At 44.5% G+C, this 17,645-nt stretch overlaps 2 protein-coding genes across 2 annotated transcripts in view; both read left to right on the top strand.

The window, feature by feature from the left end:
- The window catches only part of HAGH (hydroxyacylglutathione hydrolase), a 17,636-nt gene extending 10,928 nt beyond the window's left edge, over positions 1 to 6,708 (top strand). The window contains exons 6-7 of the mRNA XM_023521468.1: positions 5,765 to 5,863; positions 6,403 to 6,708. Of these exons, the coding sequence (XP_023377236.1) occupies positions 5,765 to 5,863; positions 6,403 to 6,502 (199 nt within the window). The 3' untranslated portion in view covers positions 6,503 to 6,708. The remainder of the gene's footprint in view (positions 1 to 5,764; positions 5,864 to 6,402) is intronic.
- Positions 6,709 to 13,791: 7,083 nt separating this feature from the next.
- Positions 13,792 to 17,313, top strand: IGFALS (insulin like growth factor binding protein acid labile subunit). Its single transcript, XM_011376883.2, has 2 exons — positions 13,792 to 13,807; positions 14,888 to 17,313. The coding sequence occupies exons 1-2, from the start codon at positions 13,792 to 13,794 to the stop codon at positions 16,684 to 16,686; spliced, it is 1,815 nt and encodes a 604-aa protein (XP_011375185.1). The 3' UTR covers positions 16,687 to 17,313.
- The last annotated feature ends 332 nt before the right edge of the window (positions 17,314 to 17,645 follow it).

Raw genomic sequence — 17,645 nt, 5'->3', positions numbered from 1 at the left:
CATCTTTATCTATTTTTTGAGGGGGAGGCGCTTATAAAATAATACCTGTAAAAATTCAAACACTACCCTCATTTGTTGATAAATATTATACCGCTTTTTACACCAAGCATACATGAATACTTAATATAAAGAAAAAAGCTCATCCTGTGTATATACTATACATACTGATTTGTGGCTTCCTTTTCACTTAATACCTGGGCTTAGTGCTCTTTCAATAGCAATTCATACATTTTGAACTCATTCTTATCATGGGTATCTACTTTTTAAAAAACTGAACTTTATCGAGGATAATTTATATACAATAAAAGATACCTGAGCGAGCAGTGTACAGTTCGATGAATTTTGACAATATATGTACCTGTGTAACTCCCAACACAATCATGATATAAAACATTTCCACTACCCCAAAAGGTTCCATTGCCCCTTCCCATGAAGTCCCCCCAACTACTGGTCTGCTGTGACTATAGATTACTGTTTTCTAGATTTTCATATAACATTACTCTGATGTATGTGGCTCCTGCTTAGCAAAAAGGTTTTGAGATTCATCATGCTTTATTTCTGAGTAGTATTTCATATGGATGTATTATAATTTGTTTATCCATTCATCTATGGATGGATACTTAGATTGTTTCCAGTTTTTCATTATTATAAATAAAGTTGCTATGAACGTTTGTGTGCAAGTCTTTGTGTGGACACGTATTTTCACTGCTTGTGGTAACATACCTAAGAGTGGAATTTCGGGGTTGTATGGTAAGTGTATATTTAACTTTTAAGAAACTACCAAACTGTTTTCCAATTGGTCGTACCATTTTGCATTCCAGCTAGCAATGCGCAAGAGCTCTCTAGTGGCTCCACGTGCTCACCAACGCTTGGTATTGTTGATCCTTTAAATTTCAGCCATTCTAATAGGTGCATAGTAGTATTTCATTGTGGTTTTAAAATGCACGTTTCTCTGATGGCTAATGAAATTGAGCATCTTTTCATGTGCTTATTGGTGTTTTATGTGTCTTTTGTTAAGTGTATGTTCAAATCTTTTGTCCATTTTAAAAATTGGGCTTTCTTACTGAGCTATAAGATTTCTTTATGTATTCTGGAAACAAGTCTTTGTGAGATACAGATTTCAGATATTTTCTCCCATTCTGTGGCTTGCATTTCTGTTTTCTTAACAGTATCTTTCAAAGAATAAAAGTTTACATTTTTGGTGAGGTTCAGTTTATTAATTTTTTCTTTTATGTTTCTTGTGCCCTAGCTAAAAAATCTTTTCATACCCTTATATCACCAAGACTTTCTCCTATGTTTTATCCTAGAAGTTGTATAGTCTTAGCTTTTATGTTTATATAAATTTATATTTAGGTCAATGATCCATTTCAAGTTAATGTTTGCGTATGGTGTAAGGTAAAGTTAGAAGTTCACTTTTTGCATATGGACAACTAGTTGCTCAGCACTATTTGTTGAAAAGAGTGTACTTTCCTCAGTGGATTACCATGGTATCTTTGCAGAATAAATTGGATCCTGTAGGCATAAACCTACTTTGGACTCTGTTCTGTTCCATTGATCTGTATGGCTTATCTTTGCATCAGTAACAATGTCTTGATTAAGTCCGAGAATGATAGTATAAATCCTCTACCTTTATTCTTTTTAAAAATTACTTTTGGCTCTTCTAAACCTTTTGCATTTTCATATAAATTTGGGGATCACCTTGTTAATTTCTACAAAAAAAAGTCAATTTGGCTTTCGATTAGGACCGTTGTAACAAAAGATTTGGAGAGACCTGCGATCTTACCCATACTGAGTTTTTCCATGAACATGATATAACTTTCCACTTATTGAGAGGTCTTTAGTTTTTCTCAGGAATATTTTGTAATTTTCAGTGTTAAAGATCTTGCACGTATTATTAAACGTACCGCTAAGTACTTCATGTTTTTGAATTTTATTGTAAATGGTCATTTGTTGATAGTCTTTAGAAATACAATCGATTTTTGTATTTTGACCTTGTATCCTTGTGATTTTGCTAACCCATTCTAGCATCTTTTCCATAGGTTCCTTAGCACACGATCATGTCATCACCTACCAGAGACTTATCTCTTCCTTTCCAATCTATATGCCTTTTATTTATTTTTCCTGCCTTGTTGCACTGACTAAGATCTCCAGTGCAACGTTAAAAAGTAGTAGTGAGAGTGAACATCTTTGGCTTGTTCCCAGTCTTAAGAGGAATGTATTCAGTCTTTTATCATGAAGTACAATATTAGCTATGGGTTTTTCATAAATCTTCTTTATCAGGATGGTGAAGTTCACTTATAGTCCTGGTTTTCTAAGAGTTTTTATCATAAGTTGGTGTTGAATTTTGTCAAATGTTTTTTCTTCATCTATTATATAATCATGTTTTTCTTTTCTCTCTTACTCTGTTAATATGGTGGAGTACATCAATTTGTTTCAATCGTAAAACCAACTTTGCTTTCAGAGTGAACCTTAGTCATGGCATATTATTCTTTTCACATGTTGTTAGAGTCTATTTTTGTGTCTTTGCTCATAAGGGATGTCAGTCTCTAGTTTTATTTTCTTGTAATATTTTTTGTCTGGTCTTAATATCAGGGAAATGCTGGCTTCATAAAATGAGTTGGAAAGTGTTTCCTCCTCCCAATTTCTGAGTTTTCTACAACTGTTAATATTTCTTCTCTTAAAGTTTGTTAGAATTCGCCAGTGAAGCCATGTGGGCATTGAATTCTTTTTGTGGAAAGATTTTTTTTGGTTATGAATTAATCTCTTCTATTTGTGTAGGGCTTTTAGATTTTTCACCTTCTTGAGTCAGTTGTATTAGCCACTTGTGTTTTTCAATGAATTTGTGCATTTCATCAAGGTTTTCAAATTTATCGACAGTTTTCATACTGTTCTCTTTTTAATATCAACTCTGTCGAAGTTTAGTTAATATGTAATAAACTGCATCAACTTAAAGTGAACAATTGAGTGAATTTCGACAGATGTATATACCAGTCAAACGACTACCACTACAATTAAGACACAGAACATTTCCATCACCCACAAATCTTCCTCACGCCTCTTTCTCTGCCTTGGCTCCAGAGGACTACTGATCTACTGTGTGCCATTAGAACTTAGCTTGCATTTTCAAGAATTTCATATAAATAGAACTATGCAGTATGTACTCTTGTATCTTTTTTGCATTCAGCAGAATAATTTTGAGATTCATTCATATTACTGCATGTATCAGTAGTTCATTCTTTTTATTTATAAATAGTACTCCATTGTTTGGATATACCACATTTTGTTTACCCATTCACTTGTCAATAGACATTTTTGTTGCTGTCTAATGTTTCCAGTTATTGGCTGTTGTGAATAAAGCTGCTATGAACATTTGTGTACAAGTCTTTGTGTGATATATGTTTTAATTTCTCTTTAGTAAATACCTAGGAGTGGAACGGCTGGGTTGTATTAGGTGTATGTTTGACTTGTAAAGAAACTGCCAAAATATTTTCCTAAGTGTACTACATTCCTACCAGCAAAATATGAGAGTTCCAGTTGTTCTATATCCTCACCAACACTTGGTATTGTCAGTCTTTTTAATCATTTAAATTGATATGTAGTGGTGTTTCACTGTGGTTTTAATTTACATTTACCTAGTGCCCAAGCATCTTTTATATGCTTATTGGCCATTTTGTAAAGTGTTTGTTCAAACTTTTTGCCTGTTTAAAACATTGGATTGTCTTCTTATTGAATAATAAGATTTTTTTAAAAAAGTATATTATGGATATAAGCCCTTTGTCAGATATATGTATGGTGAATAGTTTTCCCCATTCTGTGGTTTGCCTTTTATTTTTTTCAACAATGTCTTTTGAAGAGCATTTTTAATTTTGATGAAGTCCAGCGTGTTTTCTTTTAGGTTCATACTTTTTGTCTCCTAAGAAATCTTTGTTTTTCCCAAGGTCAAAAATTTTCTCCTCAAAAATGTTTTCTTTGGAAGTTTTGTAGATTTAGCTTTTACTTTTAGATCAATACGATCCCCTCCCCACCAATATCTGTCGGCACTGTAGTGATAGCCCCTTTCATTTCTGATTTGGGCAATTCGTGTTCTTTTTCTCTATTCTTATCAATTTTGTTGATTTTTTAAAAGAAAAACTTTTGCCTTAATTTTCCTTGTTTTTCTATTGCACTGATTTCTGCTCTTTTTATTCTCCTTTCTTCTTTGGATTTACTTTGTTCTTTTTATAGATTCTTAATATGGAAACTGAGGTCACTGATTTTAGAGCTTTCTTTTTTCTAATATAAGCTCTTAAAGCTAAAACTTACCTCCAAGTACTGCTTTAGCAGCATCTCACAAATTTTGAAATATTTTATTTTTATTATCTTCAGTTTGAAATACTTTAAAAATATCCCTGTGGTTTCTTCTTTGACAATATATTGAATTGTGTCAAACATACAGAAACATTAAAGGAATTTCATAGTGAACATTCATAATCAATACCCATTCTCTACTATGAACATTTTACTGTACTTATTTTATCACTGTCCATCCATCTTACTTTCAAATATACTAATGTGTACATGTCATTCATATATAATTTTGCCTAATTGACCTCTGCTTCACTTAAGGAGGACAGTTAAGGTTTCTAACTTTCTTGTGTTTACATTTCTGCATCCTTCCTGCTTCTGTAGGAAAATCACTACACATTAACATTCATTTTAATAGATAATCCAAAAGATTATGACATTTATACTCCCCCGACTATACATGTAAGGACCTGTTTTAAAATTATCCTTAGAAGAATTAACTTATTTTCTTCCCTCACAGAAAGTGAAGGAAGATTTCTTAGGAGTGAGAATACTGGAGGAAGCACAGGAAATATTATAAAACATTTTAAGCTTGTTTTCACCAGAAATGAAATAACAGAGATTAGCAGTAAATTTTCATCTTGATCTCCTGCCAGATCCCAACTTGACACACCTCCCAAGATTGAGGGATTAAACTTCTTGATATCAGTGCTCACAGTGTGTTGGGGGTGGCTGTGGGGGTGTGGAGAGTCCTTCATGTTCAGGAAGTCTGGGCTTGGGTGTCAACAGCTATTGTCCAAGCTCTGGCCCTGTGACCCTCCAGGTTGGCCAGGAGAAGGGCAGGGTTTTCGGGGAGGATGGAGACCCCCAGCTGTTAACTTTGACCTTGTTCCTGGAGTTTCTATAGAAGCTACCAGTTGGCAAATGGCCCAGTTTGTGTCTTCTCTCTGTCCTGGTCAGTATTGATTAGGGGAGAGGCCATCCTGACTGGAGGTGACAAGTTGCCCACTGAGGGTTCGTCCTGAGTAGTTCTCCCATATAGAGGGGCCCCTGCCTGAACATCCTGCAACAAGAGCTCACCACCCTCTAGAGGGAACTGTCATCTGAGGGGATAGACCCCAGGCATCTGTCTTCTCACTGTTCCCAGCAATGAGCTGTGCAGCCCCATCCCATCTTGGGGGTGGGTTTGTGGATGTTTTCTTTTATTCTGTGTTTTCTGCATTTTCACTGGTTATTAATTCTGTAATATAAACTTCATAATAATGAAAAGAAAGTTCTATGTCCCTTTCCACCTCCAAGACAGCAAGAAAAGTAGGACAAGCTGTTGGTGGCAGCTGCAACACTCAAATCTCTATTAAGCAGGAAGGGTCCTGTCTTCACCCTGACCTGACTGCTCTCTTTGCCTTCTCAGGTCAGACAGTGTTTTAAGATCATTAGAAGGTATTTTGAAATGTTATCTTTAGAAGTTTCTGTATTAAAGTGACACATTTCTTTTGCAGGAGAAGTACAGTATTGGGGAGCCCACAGTGCCATCCACCATTGCGGAGGAGTTCACCTACAACCCGTTCATGAGAGTGAGGTGAGGGTGTGAGCAGGTGGGCATAGGCGGGGCCCACACTGTCCTCAGGCGTCCTGGCCTCTGCTTCACTCAAGCACTATGTCCACTCCCCGAAACTCCTGAAGATCCCAAATGGTGGAGGAGACTGCCCTGAAATCTTGATTAAATATAGACACAGAATCAGACACATTTTCTTAAAAGGTGAGGAGGGATACTTTGCTTAGCGCCCTGGCAGGGGCACGGGGTCCTTTCTGACCCTGAAGTCAGGATCAATAGGCAGGCCAAGGGCGTTCTCAGGGAGCCTGGTGATGCTAGGCCATGCACATGCCAGTGTAAGGTTGGTGGCCCTGTTGTCTGAGTCGCCGACAGGATTGGGCTTTGTCATTGTGCTGTCCACAGGAACACCCAAGTTGGCCAAGGCTGTCACATTTGATTTTTAAGAATGCCCCAACTCTTCTAGGCTCTTTTCTTCCCTGATGCCCTGGGTGAATTGGTGGGCCAATCCTGTGTCCACCTGCTCACACCCTCACGACCTGCATCCTGGCACTTGGCTTCTGCAGGGAGAAGACTGTGCAGCAGCACGCGGGTGAGACGGACCCTGTCACCACCATGAGGGCCATCCGCAAAGAGAAGGACCATTTCAAGGTGCCCAAGGACTGATGTGGCTGAGGGGCCTGGAGCTCCTGTGACAGCTGCCTTCAAGCACATTTGGGTATTCAGATGTTTTAGGTGAACTTCTTGCTTGAAGTGCAGGAAACTCAGTCTTGGCTTAATTTTAAATTAATTTCAGAGCCCTTTGCTTGTATTATCAAATGTTTTAATGCATATTTATAAGAGAAGAATTTAGAAAGTGTTTATTCCTGGAAGTGTTTCTTGCTTGCAGATTGTGTATTATCTCTGGCTTTTTTGTGGGGCCCCCACGTGATTCCTCAACAAGAGCAGCCCTTCTCCCTGTTGCTGAGGCTGGCAGTCTTGTGCTCACCAGAAGAGGGCTCCTGGGAGCGGGTGTGCCCCCTCCTTTTCCTGGCATCCAAGGAGGTACCTGGTGTCACCCCATTTCTTCCTCTTCCTCTCTCCCCCAGCTACCTCTAGAGGAGGTCACCCTCTCATGAGTCCTTTGTCATTATCTTTACCAAGTTGTTTCTGTGTTAATGTGGTCAGGCCTTTAGCACCTACCTGGGTTGGGGAATTGATGCAGTGAGGCCAGAGGTGGGGCCATGCCTGGGGACTCCAGCTGGGAGCCTCTGCCACGTGGTGCCTGAGGAGGTCCATGCTCTGCACGCCGCATCCCTGTGACGGCTAGCCCATACAGAGGATGTTTCCAGGGACCAGTGTGGGCAAAGGAGCTGATAGAAGGGACAAGGGTGGTAGGGCAATCAATGGGAAAAAGGAATCTCAGAAATTGATAGGAAAAATAGGTAATTCAGCAATAATAATTGGAGATTTTAGAACAACTAGATGGAACATCATCAAGGATATAGAAGATTGAACACTATCAGTCAACTGAACCTACTTATTTACAGAACATTCTACCAACATTCTTTTCAGGTACCCATGGAATGTTCTCCAGGATAGACTGTATCTTAGGCCACAAAATAAGTCATCATATATTTTAAGAATCTGAAATGATACAGAACATGTTCTCTAACCCCAGTGGAATTAGATATCTACAACAGAATGAAGTTTGGAAAAACCCCAAGTATTTGGAAATTAAATAAAACATTTCCAAATAGCAAGTGGGTCAAATAAAAATGATAATGAAAATACCATATCGAAATATGTGGGATGCAGCTACAGCAGTACTAGAGAGAAATTTATAGTTTTAAACACATGTATGATTTAAAAAAAAAAAAAGACCTCAAAAAACCTAGGCATCTACCTTAAAAACTAGAAAAAAGAAGACCAAATAAAACCCAAAAGAAGAATAAATAATAAAGATTAGAGAGGAATAGAAAGAAAACAGAAAAACCAAGTTCTTTGAAAAGATCAACAAAATTGACAATCTCTTCGTTATACTGACCAGGAAAATAAGAGAGAACACAAATTACCAAATCATGAATGAAAGAAGGGAACATCACTAACAACCTTACAGAAGTTAACAGGATTTATAAAGAACTACAGGTGGTCCCTGACTTACAGTGGTTTGACTTAATGATTTTTTTGACTTTACGATGTACAGAAACAATAGCTATAATGAATTACATGAGATATTCAACATTTTATTATAAAATAGCCTTCATGTTAGTTGATTTTGTTCAACTGTAGGCTAATGTAAGTAGGCTAGGCTGAGCTATGCTGTTTGGTAGTTTAGATGTATTAAGTGAATTTTTAACCTCCTCAGGTTTATCAGGATGCAATCACATTGCAAGTCAAGGATCATCTGTAGTAGAAAAACCCTATATCAATAAATTAGATAACGTAGATGAAATGGACAAATTCCTAAAAAGACACAAATCCCTTAAATTGACTTAAAAAGAAATGGAAAATCAGAATAGACCTATAACAAAAAAAAATTGAACTAATAAAAACTCTTAAGTCTTCATGCAAAGAAAGCCGAGACCCAAACGGCTTCATTAATGCATTCCATCAGTAACACCAATCACAAACTCAGAAAGTAGAGGAGGGAACACTCCTCCAGAAGAGAAGGACCTCTTCAGACCCCCTTCCACTTTTAAGGACTCTTGTTATTACACTGGGTCCACTTGCAAAATCCACTTAATCTCACTATGTTAAGGTCGGCTGATTAGCAATCTGAATTCCCCTTTGCCATGTAACCTGACATATTTACTATTCCAAAGATAAAGACATGAATATCTCTGGTTGGGAACATCACTCTGTTTGTCACAGCACCTACGAAAAGCAACAGCTAGCATCGTAATTCATGGCGAATGAGTGAATGCTTCTCTCTAAAATCAGAAACAAGGCACGAATGTCTGCTCTTGTCATTTCTACTCAACAGTGTACTAGATATGCAATAAGGCACCAAAAAAAAAAAAAAGTAGTATACATATTGGAAGAAGTAAAAATGTCCTTATTCACAGACAATATGATCTTATATGTAGCTAATCCTAAGCAATCCAGATATACCCACATACCTGGACTAATATGTTTAATAAGGTCCTGGTATACAAGATAAATACAAATCCATTTTCTTTCTGTATACTAATAATAACCCAAAAATGAAATTAAGAAAATAATTCAAAATAGTATCAAAACTAATAAAATACTTAGTAATTACTTTATCAAAAGTAGTGTAAGATTTATACACTGAAAACTACAAAAAGTTGAGAAGGGAAATTAAAGATCTACATAAACAAAGATATTCTATATTCCATGATTAGAAGGCTACTGTTAAGATGTCAATTTCTCTTTGGAACTACAAAGGACCTAGTAGAGCCAAAACAATTTTGAAAAAGAACAAAGTTGGAGGACTTACACTGCCTAATTTCAAAACTTACTATAAAGCCACAGTAATATGATACATTGGTGCAAGGGTAATAGGCATGTAGTTTAATAGGTCAGAACTGAGAGTCTAGAAATAAATCCTTATATTTATGGCCAATTGATTTCAACAAAGATGTAAAGACATTTCAGTGGGAAAAATGGTCTTTTTAACAAATGGTGTTGGGACAATTGGGTAACTACATGTAAAAAAGTAAACTTAGACTCTTACCTCACACCATATACATAACTCGAAATAGATCATAGACCTAAATGTAAAATCTAAAAGTAATCAAGATTTTAGGGGGAAACACAGGAGAAAATTTCTGTGATCTTGAGTTAGGTAGAACTCTTAGACATGACACCAAAAGTTTGAGCCATGAAAGAGAAATTGAATTTAAAACTTTAATTAAAATTCAAAACTTTTGCACTTCAAAAGACAGCACTACAAAATGAAGAAACAAGCCATAGACTAGGAAAAATATCTACAAATTTTGTATTTGTTACCCCATAATATATAAAGTCTTAGAATGCAATAAGGAGACAAACCACTCTATTCAAGTTTTTTAAATTAAGATTTTACCAAAAAAGATACAATAGCCAAGAAATAAAAGGGCCCAATATTGTTAATTGTCAGAGAAAACACAAATTAAAATTAGTATAGATAAAAATAATTTAAAAAAAAAAGACCATATCAAATGTTGGCGAAGAGGTAAACAGATGGAAGTCTCCTACTTTGTAGAGTATCATTTGTAAAATGATACAATCACTTTGGAAAACAGCTTTTAAAAAAGTTAGGCATAAATCCTATATGAACCAGCAGTTCCACTCTTAAGAATCTACCCAAGAAGAATGAAATACATGTCCACACAAAGACTTGTATACAAATGTTCATAGCAGCAGTATTTGTAATAACCCCAAGTGGAAACAACTCAAATGTCCATCAGCTGATGAATGGATAAACGGAATGGGGCAAATCCATACAGTGGCATACTGTTCAGTCATAACAAGGGATGAAGCACTAGTATGCAGTCTTGTGGACGACCCCAGAAAACACTATGCTAAATGAAAAAGGTGAGACCACGTTGTATGAGAATGTTCTGAAGTTGGATTGTGGGTATAGTTGCGTAACGCTACGCATTTACTAAGAATCATGGACTTGTATACTTACAATGGGTGCATTTTATGGTGTGTGAATTACATACCAATAAAGCTGTTTTAAAAATCTGTTAGATAAAAGCACCACATTCATTAATACTTTTACTATGTTATCCCAATATACTCCTAGAAAACAGTTTCAGCCTACACAAACAGAAAATGAAATTAAGGAGGGAAAAAGCTAATATCTATAGTAGTATCAAAAAGTAACAACGATCTAGGAAAAAATAAAAAATATGTGCAAGATCATGACATAGCAATCTACAAAAACTGAGAGAAACCAAAGGTGACCGAAATAAGAGAGAGAATTATATCATGTCTACCTTCAAAGACTCAGTATTGTAAAGATGTCAATTCTCCCCAAACTGCAACAAAACTCATGTCAAGTGGCTTTTGGTTTTGTTTTAGACACCTGACCAGTTACTCCCAGTGGATAAGGAAATGCAAGGTACCTCGAGTAGCCGAGTGCTCTTGGAGGAGGAAGAGGGAGGACTTACTCTACCAGTTACTTAGAGCTACCCCAAAGCCCCAGTGGCTCAAGGTGGAGCCTGAGGGAGGCAACGAGAGCCCAGAAAAGGCCCGGGCCGAAGTGGAAACTGATTTATGCCCAGGTGGCACTGAAAAGCAGGGAATGACTAAATGGTGGTTGGTCATCGTAACCCACCAAAAAGAATTAAACTTGAGCTCTGCCTCACACTCTTAGGAAGTGGATTGGAGAGAAGACAGCCTGCAGAAGTCAAGGCGAAAGGTAAATAGTATGGGTTTTCAATGTATGTTAGGAAAACATACAAATCATGTGCCAAATAGGACTTGAAACCAGAGTTTTTCCATCTTTATCACTGCTATTTGAGGAACCAAGTTCAATGTGTAACATTTAAGGAACATCTATGAGACCACATTAAATTAAGAACTCTCACTAGAACCATGATGAAGAGAACAAAAAGGCAAACAGCAGAGAAGATGGGCCCACACACCTGACAAAGGGCTTGCATCCCAATGTGATTTTTTTAAAAACCTAAATCATATCTGACCACCAAATAGAAAATAGAAAATTGGCCAGAGAATGAAACACACACTTGATGGAACAGGACAGCCCACCAGCCAGTGAGTCCCTGAGGAGCCACCATCTCTGATGGTGATGAAGACTCAGAACAATGAAAGCCACCATCCACCCTGCTCATGGCTAAGAGCAGACAAGGCTTTGAAGGTGCCCCTGGTAGCCCCGGGAGGGTGTGGCCCCCTAACTACTCAGGAAGGGTTGACCTCACCTGCTAAAAAGACACAGCCATTCATCACCAACAGAAATGCACCCATGCCCCAAGAAACACAGGCCTGTGACCTTCAGAGCAGCACTGCTGGAAACACCCCAATGTCCCTCTGCAGATGTGACATGAACGAGAACGCAGGGACAACTGTGTCTAGACCTAGCTAATCTCATATATGTCACGTGTACAAGCAGACAGACCCAGTGCTTCTGTGAACCACCATCTACAGGAAGATCAAAAATAGACAAACCAATCCAAACTCCTCAGGGAGACTCTCAGTTGGTCAGACAGGCCAGGGCAGTGGCCAGCCTGAGTCAATCCAGGCCACTGTCGGGGAGCAGGGACCAGAGCTGGCCTGGGCAACGGTGTCAGAGTTGTTCTCTTTAGAACACTGAGCACTGATGTTACTGCAGGACTCAAGGAAGGTTTAAAAACACCCAACACAGGTGCCAAAATCCTGTAAGGGCTTTCCCTGCCATGCGAGCCTGATGGGGATTCACAGGAATTTCCTGTCCCACCCCTCAGACGTGCAACAGAACTGGTAACCCTCCTTTCCCAGCCTGCATGCACCCTGCTCCTGCCTCACCCTTGGGCAGAGAGGGACCTCCATGCAGGGAACTTTCCAGAGAAGAGGCCCCATTGGCCTGGGAGCTCCTGCTGAGTCCGCATTTTCTACTGTGTAAATGTATGTTTACTCTGTAAATTTCTGGGTGTGGACTTTCTCCCTGTGGATCTATAATTTCTCAGAAGCTGAGAAATGACCTGAAAAAAAAAAAAAAAAAGCTCAATAAAGAAAGAGAGATAAAGCTACCTTCCCCTCCATGGCTGGTGAGGCTGGGGAGGGGATGCCTGGTGGGGGAGGGGAGTGGGTTCCAGCCTCTTCTGGGCCCAATGGCCAGGCCTCACAGGCAAGACAGAGCTTCTAGACCCCGCAGGGGAGGGTGCAGGCAGCTCCTGCCTGCTTCATCTCTTTCCCTCACACCGTCCACCTAGTCAGATACAGACCTGCTTTGTTTGAGAGTTCCCTAAACTTCAACAAGCCTTGCCCTTCCCAGACCCAGTTGTGCTTCTTCCCAACCCAATCCAAACGCAGGCCCACCACCAGAGGCAAAGCTAGGAACCAGTGGGCAGGCGTAGCTGACTATCCTCTCTAGAGGAGGGAAGGGACAGCGGAGGGCCAGACTGCAATTAGTTTGCACAGGAAGAGCAGAGCCAGGGGCTGGCAAACAAGGACATGGTGGGGCTCCCCTCAGCTGGAGCAGCCTGGCCATCCATCACCTACTTCCACCTCCTGACCTGGGACTGACCTCCTGCCAGGTACTGGGCACACGTCCCAGCGGCCCATGTACAGAACGGGGTGGCCATATTCCCACAGAAGCCTTGCAGGACAATATGGAGCCCCCAGTAGACGAAGTTTGGTCCAGAGGCCAGGCTGCTCCTCACTATCTTCCAGAGAGAGCAAAGACCGTTGAAAGCATAAAGAAGGTGGCTGGGCCCTGCCAGGCGTTCCTAGAAGAGAGGCTGGGGGAGGGGCAGTGGCCAGACACCAGCTGACCCTGAGGTCACAGGAGAAGCCAAGGCTGGGCCAGGCAACCCCACCCAGGCTATTAGGAAATGGGGAGGGGGAAGGGAAGGGGCTGGTCAGCATGCCAGGGCAGATGCGCAGGCCCATTGGGAAATGAGGTGGCTCCCACTTAACCCCCACATGGCCATCTGCTAGTTGGGGGGACCCCACGAACTGCCCAAGGAGGCCCACCCATGGGCAGGAGGCCTGCAGAGCACAGGGGTGGGAGTGGTGCAAGGTGGGCCCCTGTGGGCCCCTGGTGCTGTGCCATAGCCCAACTTGGATCCTGAAAGTGACTTCAGGGTGGAAGCAGCCCCCTCAGCCTCTCCCCTGGGCAGTCTACACCCCAGTCACCAGGCTGCCTGACAGGAGGGGGTTAACGGAACCCAGGGCCAGCAGGGCTGGGTTGGCTGGTGACAGGGCGCTGGCTGTCCTGGAGGTGGGGAAATCCAGAGGCAGGAACAGCCAGCCCCCAGCAGACACGAAGCTCCTGCCTGCCTGAGGCCTGCTCTGCATGCAGGATGGCCCTGAGGAAAGGTGAGGCTCCCCATGCCCCCGAACCCACTGGGGCAAGGGCAACCCCCAGGGAGGGCTCAGCTCTGGGTAAGCCAAAGCCTTGGGTAGCCAATGGGGAGAAATGGTGCTGTAGGGGTGTTGGGGAGGGGTGCAGCTGTGCCAGACCCCAGAGGGTCTCCTCCTCTTGCCCAAGGGCCTTGGACTGTGGCCTAAGTGAGACAGGGTGGGTATTTCCTTAAACCCCAACCCAGGCACCTTGCCTTGAACCCTCTGGGCAGCTGGGCTGGGGCCTGCTGCCCTCCCAGCCACTTGGAGCCCAAACCACTGTTCTCTTGTCCTGTCTCAGGGTCTAGCTCCATCCAGCTGGGGACAGGACACCCTCCAGTGGTGTCTCTGCCCCACCCCAAGATCTCAAGCTCTCTGAAGGCAGAGATGGGCCGATTCAGGGGGAAGCCCAGTGCCTAGCAGAGATTCTGGGGCATTGTTGCTAGGGAGCCCGGCACCCTTGATACAACCTGACCCTGGTGAGTTGAGTGTTGATGTAGGGTCCCTGTCTGCCAGAGGCCTGCACCCTGTTCCTCTCCCCACACCGGTGCTGGGCCAAGTCCCTGGGTGCAGGCCGCACATGCCTAGTTCCCTGTCCAGCCCCTAAGGGCAACAAGTACATACCCACCCAGGCCCACTCCAGAATATTCTTGCTCACACCTTTCTCCACGCCTACCTGGTAGCCTGGCCCAGCTCAAGTGTTCCCCTTGGGGATACAGATGGACACATGGCCTAATCACCAGGTGCCCAGCCCTGTTTTCTCTGTAACAGGCACTGCCACCTCATCACTCCTGTTAGTTTTGAGCTGGGGGAACGTTCAAGTTGACCTGCCTTCCACTCCTGATTTAAGTGAGGTGACAGCACATCTCAGCTCACATCCTTCTCTAGTCCAATTAGCAGCACCTCTTTTTATGGTTGAGTGCTGTGGTCTGGATGCTAAGTCACATGGTGGCCTACATGTGTGGTCTAAAGCCTGTAAATTTCCGTGTCTTGCTTACCCCAGGGCTCATCCTGGGCCCCTCAGTGCCACCTCTCCCTGAGCCCCTCTCTCTGCAGGAGGCCTGGCCCTGGCGGTGCTGCTAGTCTCCTGGGCACTGGGCCCCTGTGGCCTGGAGAAAGTAGAGCCTGGAGTGCCAGGGGACGCCGAGGGCCTGCAGTGCCCAGCCGTCTGCACCTGTGGCCATGACGACTACACAGACGAACTAAGCGTCTTCTGTAGCTCCCGGAACCTCACTCAGCTACCTGATGGCATCCCAGAAGGTGCCAAGGCACTGTGGCTAGATGGCAACAACGTCTCCTCCATTCCCGAGGCGGCCTTTCAGAACCTCTCTGGCCTGGGCTTCCTCAACCTGCAGGGAAGTGGGCTGGCCAATCTGGAGCCAAAGGCACTGCTGGGCCTGCAGAACCTGTACCACCTACACCTGGAACGAAACCAGCTGCGTAGTCTGGCGCCTCGTACCTTCCTGCACACACCGGGCCTGGCTTCACTTGGCCTCAACAACAACCTCCTCAGCAGGGTAGATGAGGGTCTCTTCCAGGGCCTGGCCAACCTCTGGGACCTCAACCTTGGCTGGAACAGCCTGGCTGTGCTTCCCGACACCACATTCCAGGGCCTGGCCAACTTGCACGAGCTGGTGCTGGCGGGCAACAAGCTGGCCTACTTGCAGCCCCCACTCTTCTGCGGCCTTGGAGAGCTCCGGGAGCTGGACCTGAGCAGGAATGCCCTGCGGAGCATCAAGGCTAACGTCTTTGTCAAGCTGCCCAAGCTCCAGAAGCTCTACCTAGACCACAATCTCATTGCTGCAGTGGCCCCAGGGGCCTTCCTGGGCATGAAAGCACTGCGCTGGCTGGACCTGTCACATAACCGCGTGGGTGGCCTCCTGGAGGACACCTTCCCGGGCCTGCTGGGCCTGCATGTCCTGCGCCTCTCACACAATGCCATTGCCAGCCTGCGGCCCCGGACCTTCAAGGACCTGCACTTCCTGGAAGAGCTGCGGCTGAGCCACAACCGCCTCCGGCAGCTGCCGGACAAGGCCTTCGAGGGCCTCGGCCAGCTAGAGGTGCTCATGCTCAACGACAACCAGATCCAGGAGGTCAAGGCGGGCGCCTTCCTTGGTCTCTCGAACGTGGCCGTCATGAACCTCTCTGGCAACTGTCTGCGGGATCTTCCAGAGCGAGTGTTCCAGGGCCTGGCCAAGCTGCACAGCCTGCACCTGGAGGGCAGCTGCCTAGGCCGTATCCGCCAGCACACCTTCACTGGCCTCTCGGGGCTGCGCCGGCTCTTCCTCAAGGACAATGGCATCGCAGTCATCGAGGAGCAGAGTCTGGGAGGACTCCCTGAGCTCCTGGAGTTGGACCTCACCTCCAACCAGCTCACGCAGCTGCCCAGCCAGCTGTTCCAGGGCCTCAGCAAGTTGGAATACCTTCTCCTGGCCCGCAACCGGCTGTCAGCACTGTCGGCAGAAGCCCTGGGGCCCCTGCAGCGCACCTTCTGGCTGGATGTCTCACACAACCACCTGGAGGCCTTGCCGGAGGGCTTACTCTTGCCACTGGGGCAGCTGCGCTACCTCAGCCTCAGGAACAATTCATTGCGGACCTTTGTGCCACAGCCTCCTGGCCTGGAGCGCCTGTGGCTGGAGGGCAACCCCTGGCACTGCGGCTGTCCCCTCTGGGCCCTGAGGGCCTTTGCCCTGCAGCACCCTACTGTTGTGCCCCGTTTTGTCCAGGTTGTCACGGAGAGGGATGACTGCCAGCTACCTGTGTACACCTACAACAACATCACATGTGCCAGCCCCCCCAGTGTCTTAGGACTTGACCTGCGTGATGTCGGTGAGGATCACTTTGCTCACTGCTGACCTTAAGCTTGTCCAGGCCAGACACCGTCCTGGGGTCAGAACAGGCCTTTGTCCCCCCCAGAGCCTGGTGGGCACCCTGCCCCTCAGTTCTTAGGGGCCAGGCCCCACACCACTCACTTGTTGGGGTTCTTTTCCTGGGGGACAGAGTCCTGGGGCTTTGCTTACGTGGGCTCAGGACCTGTGGGCCCTAGCTTGGTCCCTGAGGGCCAGATCAGAAGGGTTGAGGACATAGCCCTCCCCAGCTGTCATCCATTAAAAGCAATCTAATAAACACGACCTGTGACCACAGGGATAAAACTCTGGGGTAGGGAAAAGCACCTGCAGACTCCCTCCCAATGCCAGCTCAGCCCACACCCCCTCTGGCTGCCTCAGTCCCACACACCCTACCACTGCCCTCCCTGTGCTAAAACTTTCTCTTCATGTCTTCCCACCTTGGGTGCTTCCAGGACACCCACTTCTACTTGAGGGGTGGAACGCACTTCCTCAGGTCCTCCTGGGACAGCATTCTTGGAGGTGGGAAGCTGGAGCACAGTAGCAGCAGCCACCGATCCAAGAAGCCCAGCAGCTGTGTCAACTGGGGCCAGCATGGGTGCTGATCTTCTCCAGGCCCCTGTGATCCTGGCCAAACCCCTCAATGGCACTTCCTTTTCCCCCTGCCTTCTTCTTTCAGTACAGCCCCTCCCCCATATTCCCTACACCCCCAGGAAATACCCGTCCATCCTGCTCCCAGGAAGTGGTACTTGAGGTTGCCTTCCTGGACGCCCCTGCCACTCCTGTCCCAGGTCTTCCCCAGCTCTTCTGCTGAGAGCCTAACTAACCTCTTCTCTTGAAAAAAGTAGCACCCCCATCACAATTCTGCTTTCCAGAACGGTCTTCCTCCTGCCTTCCTGGGAAAGGTTCAGGAAGAGTCCTGGGACTGACTGTTTCCCACTTGCCTCTCGCGCTCTCAGCTCTGCCCC

Source organism: Pteropus vampyrus, unplaced genomic scaffold (assembly GCF_000151845.1).
Source record: "Pteropus vampyrus isolate Shadow unplaced genomic scaffold, Pvam_2.0 Scaffold303, whole genome shotgun sequence".
Lineage (NCBI taxonomy): Eukaryota > Metazoa > Chordata > Mammalia > Chiroptera > Pteropodidae > Pteropus > Pteropus vampyrus.
Note: the sequence above shows the minus strand (reverse complement) of the source record. Positions and strands in the feature narration are given on the sequence as shown.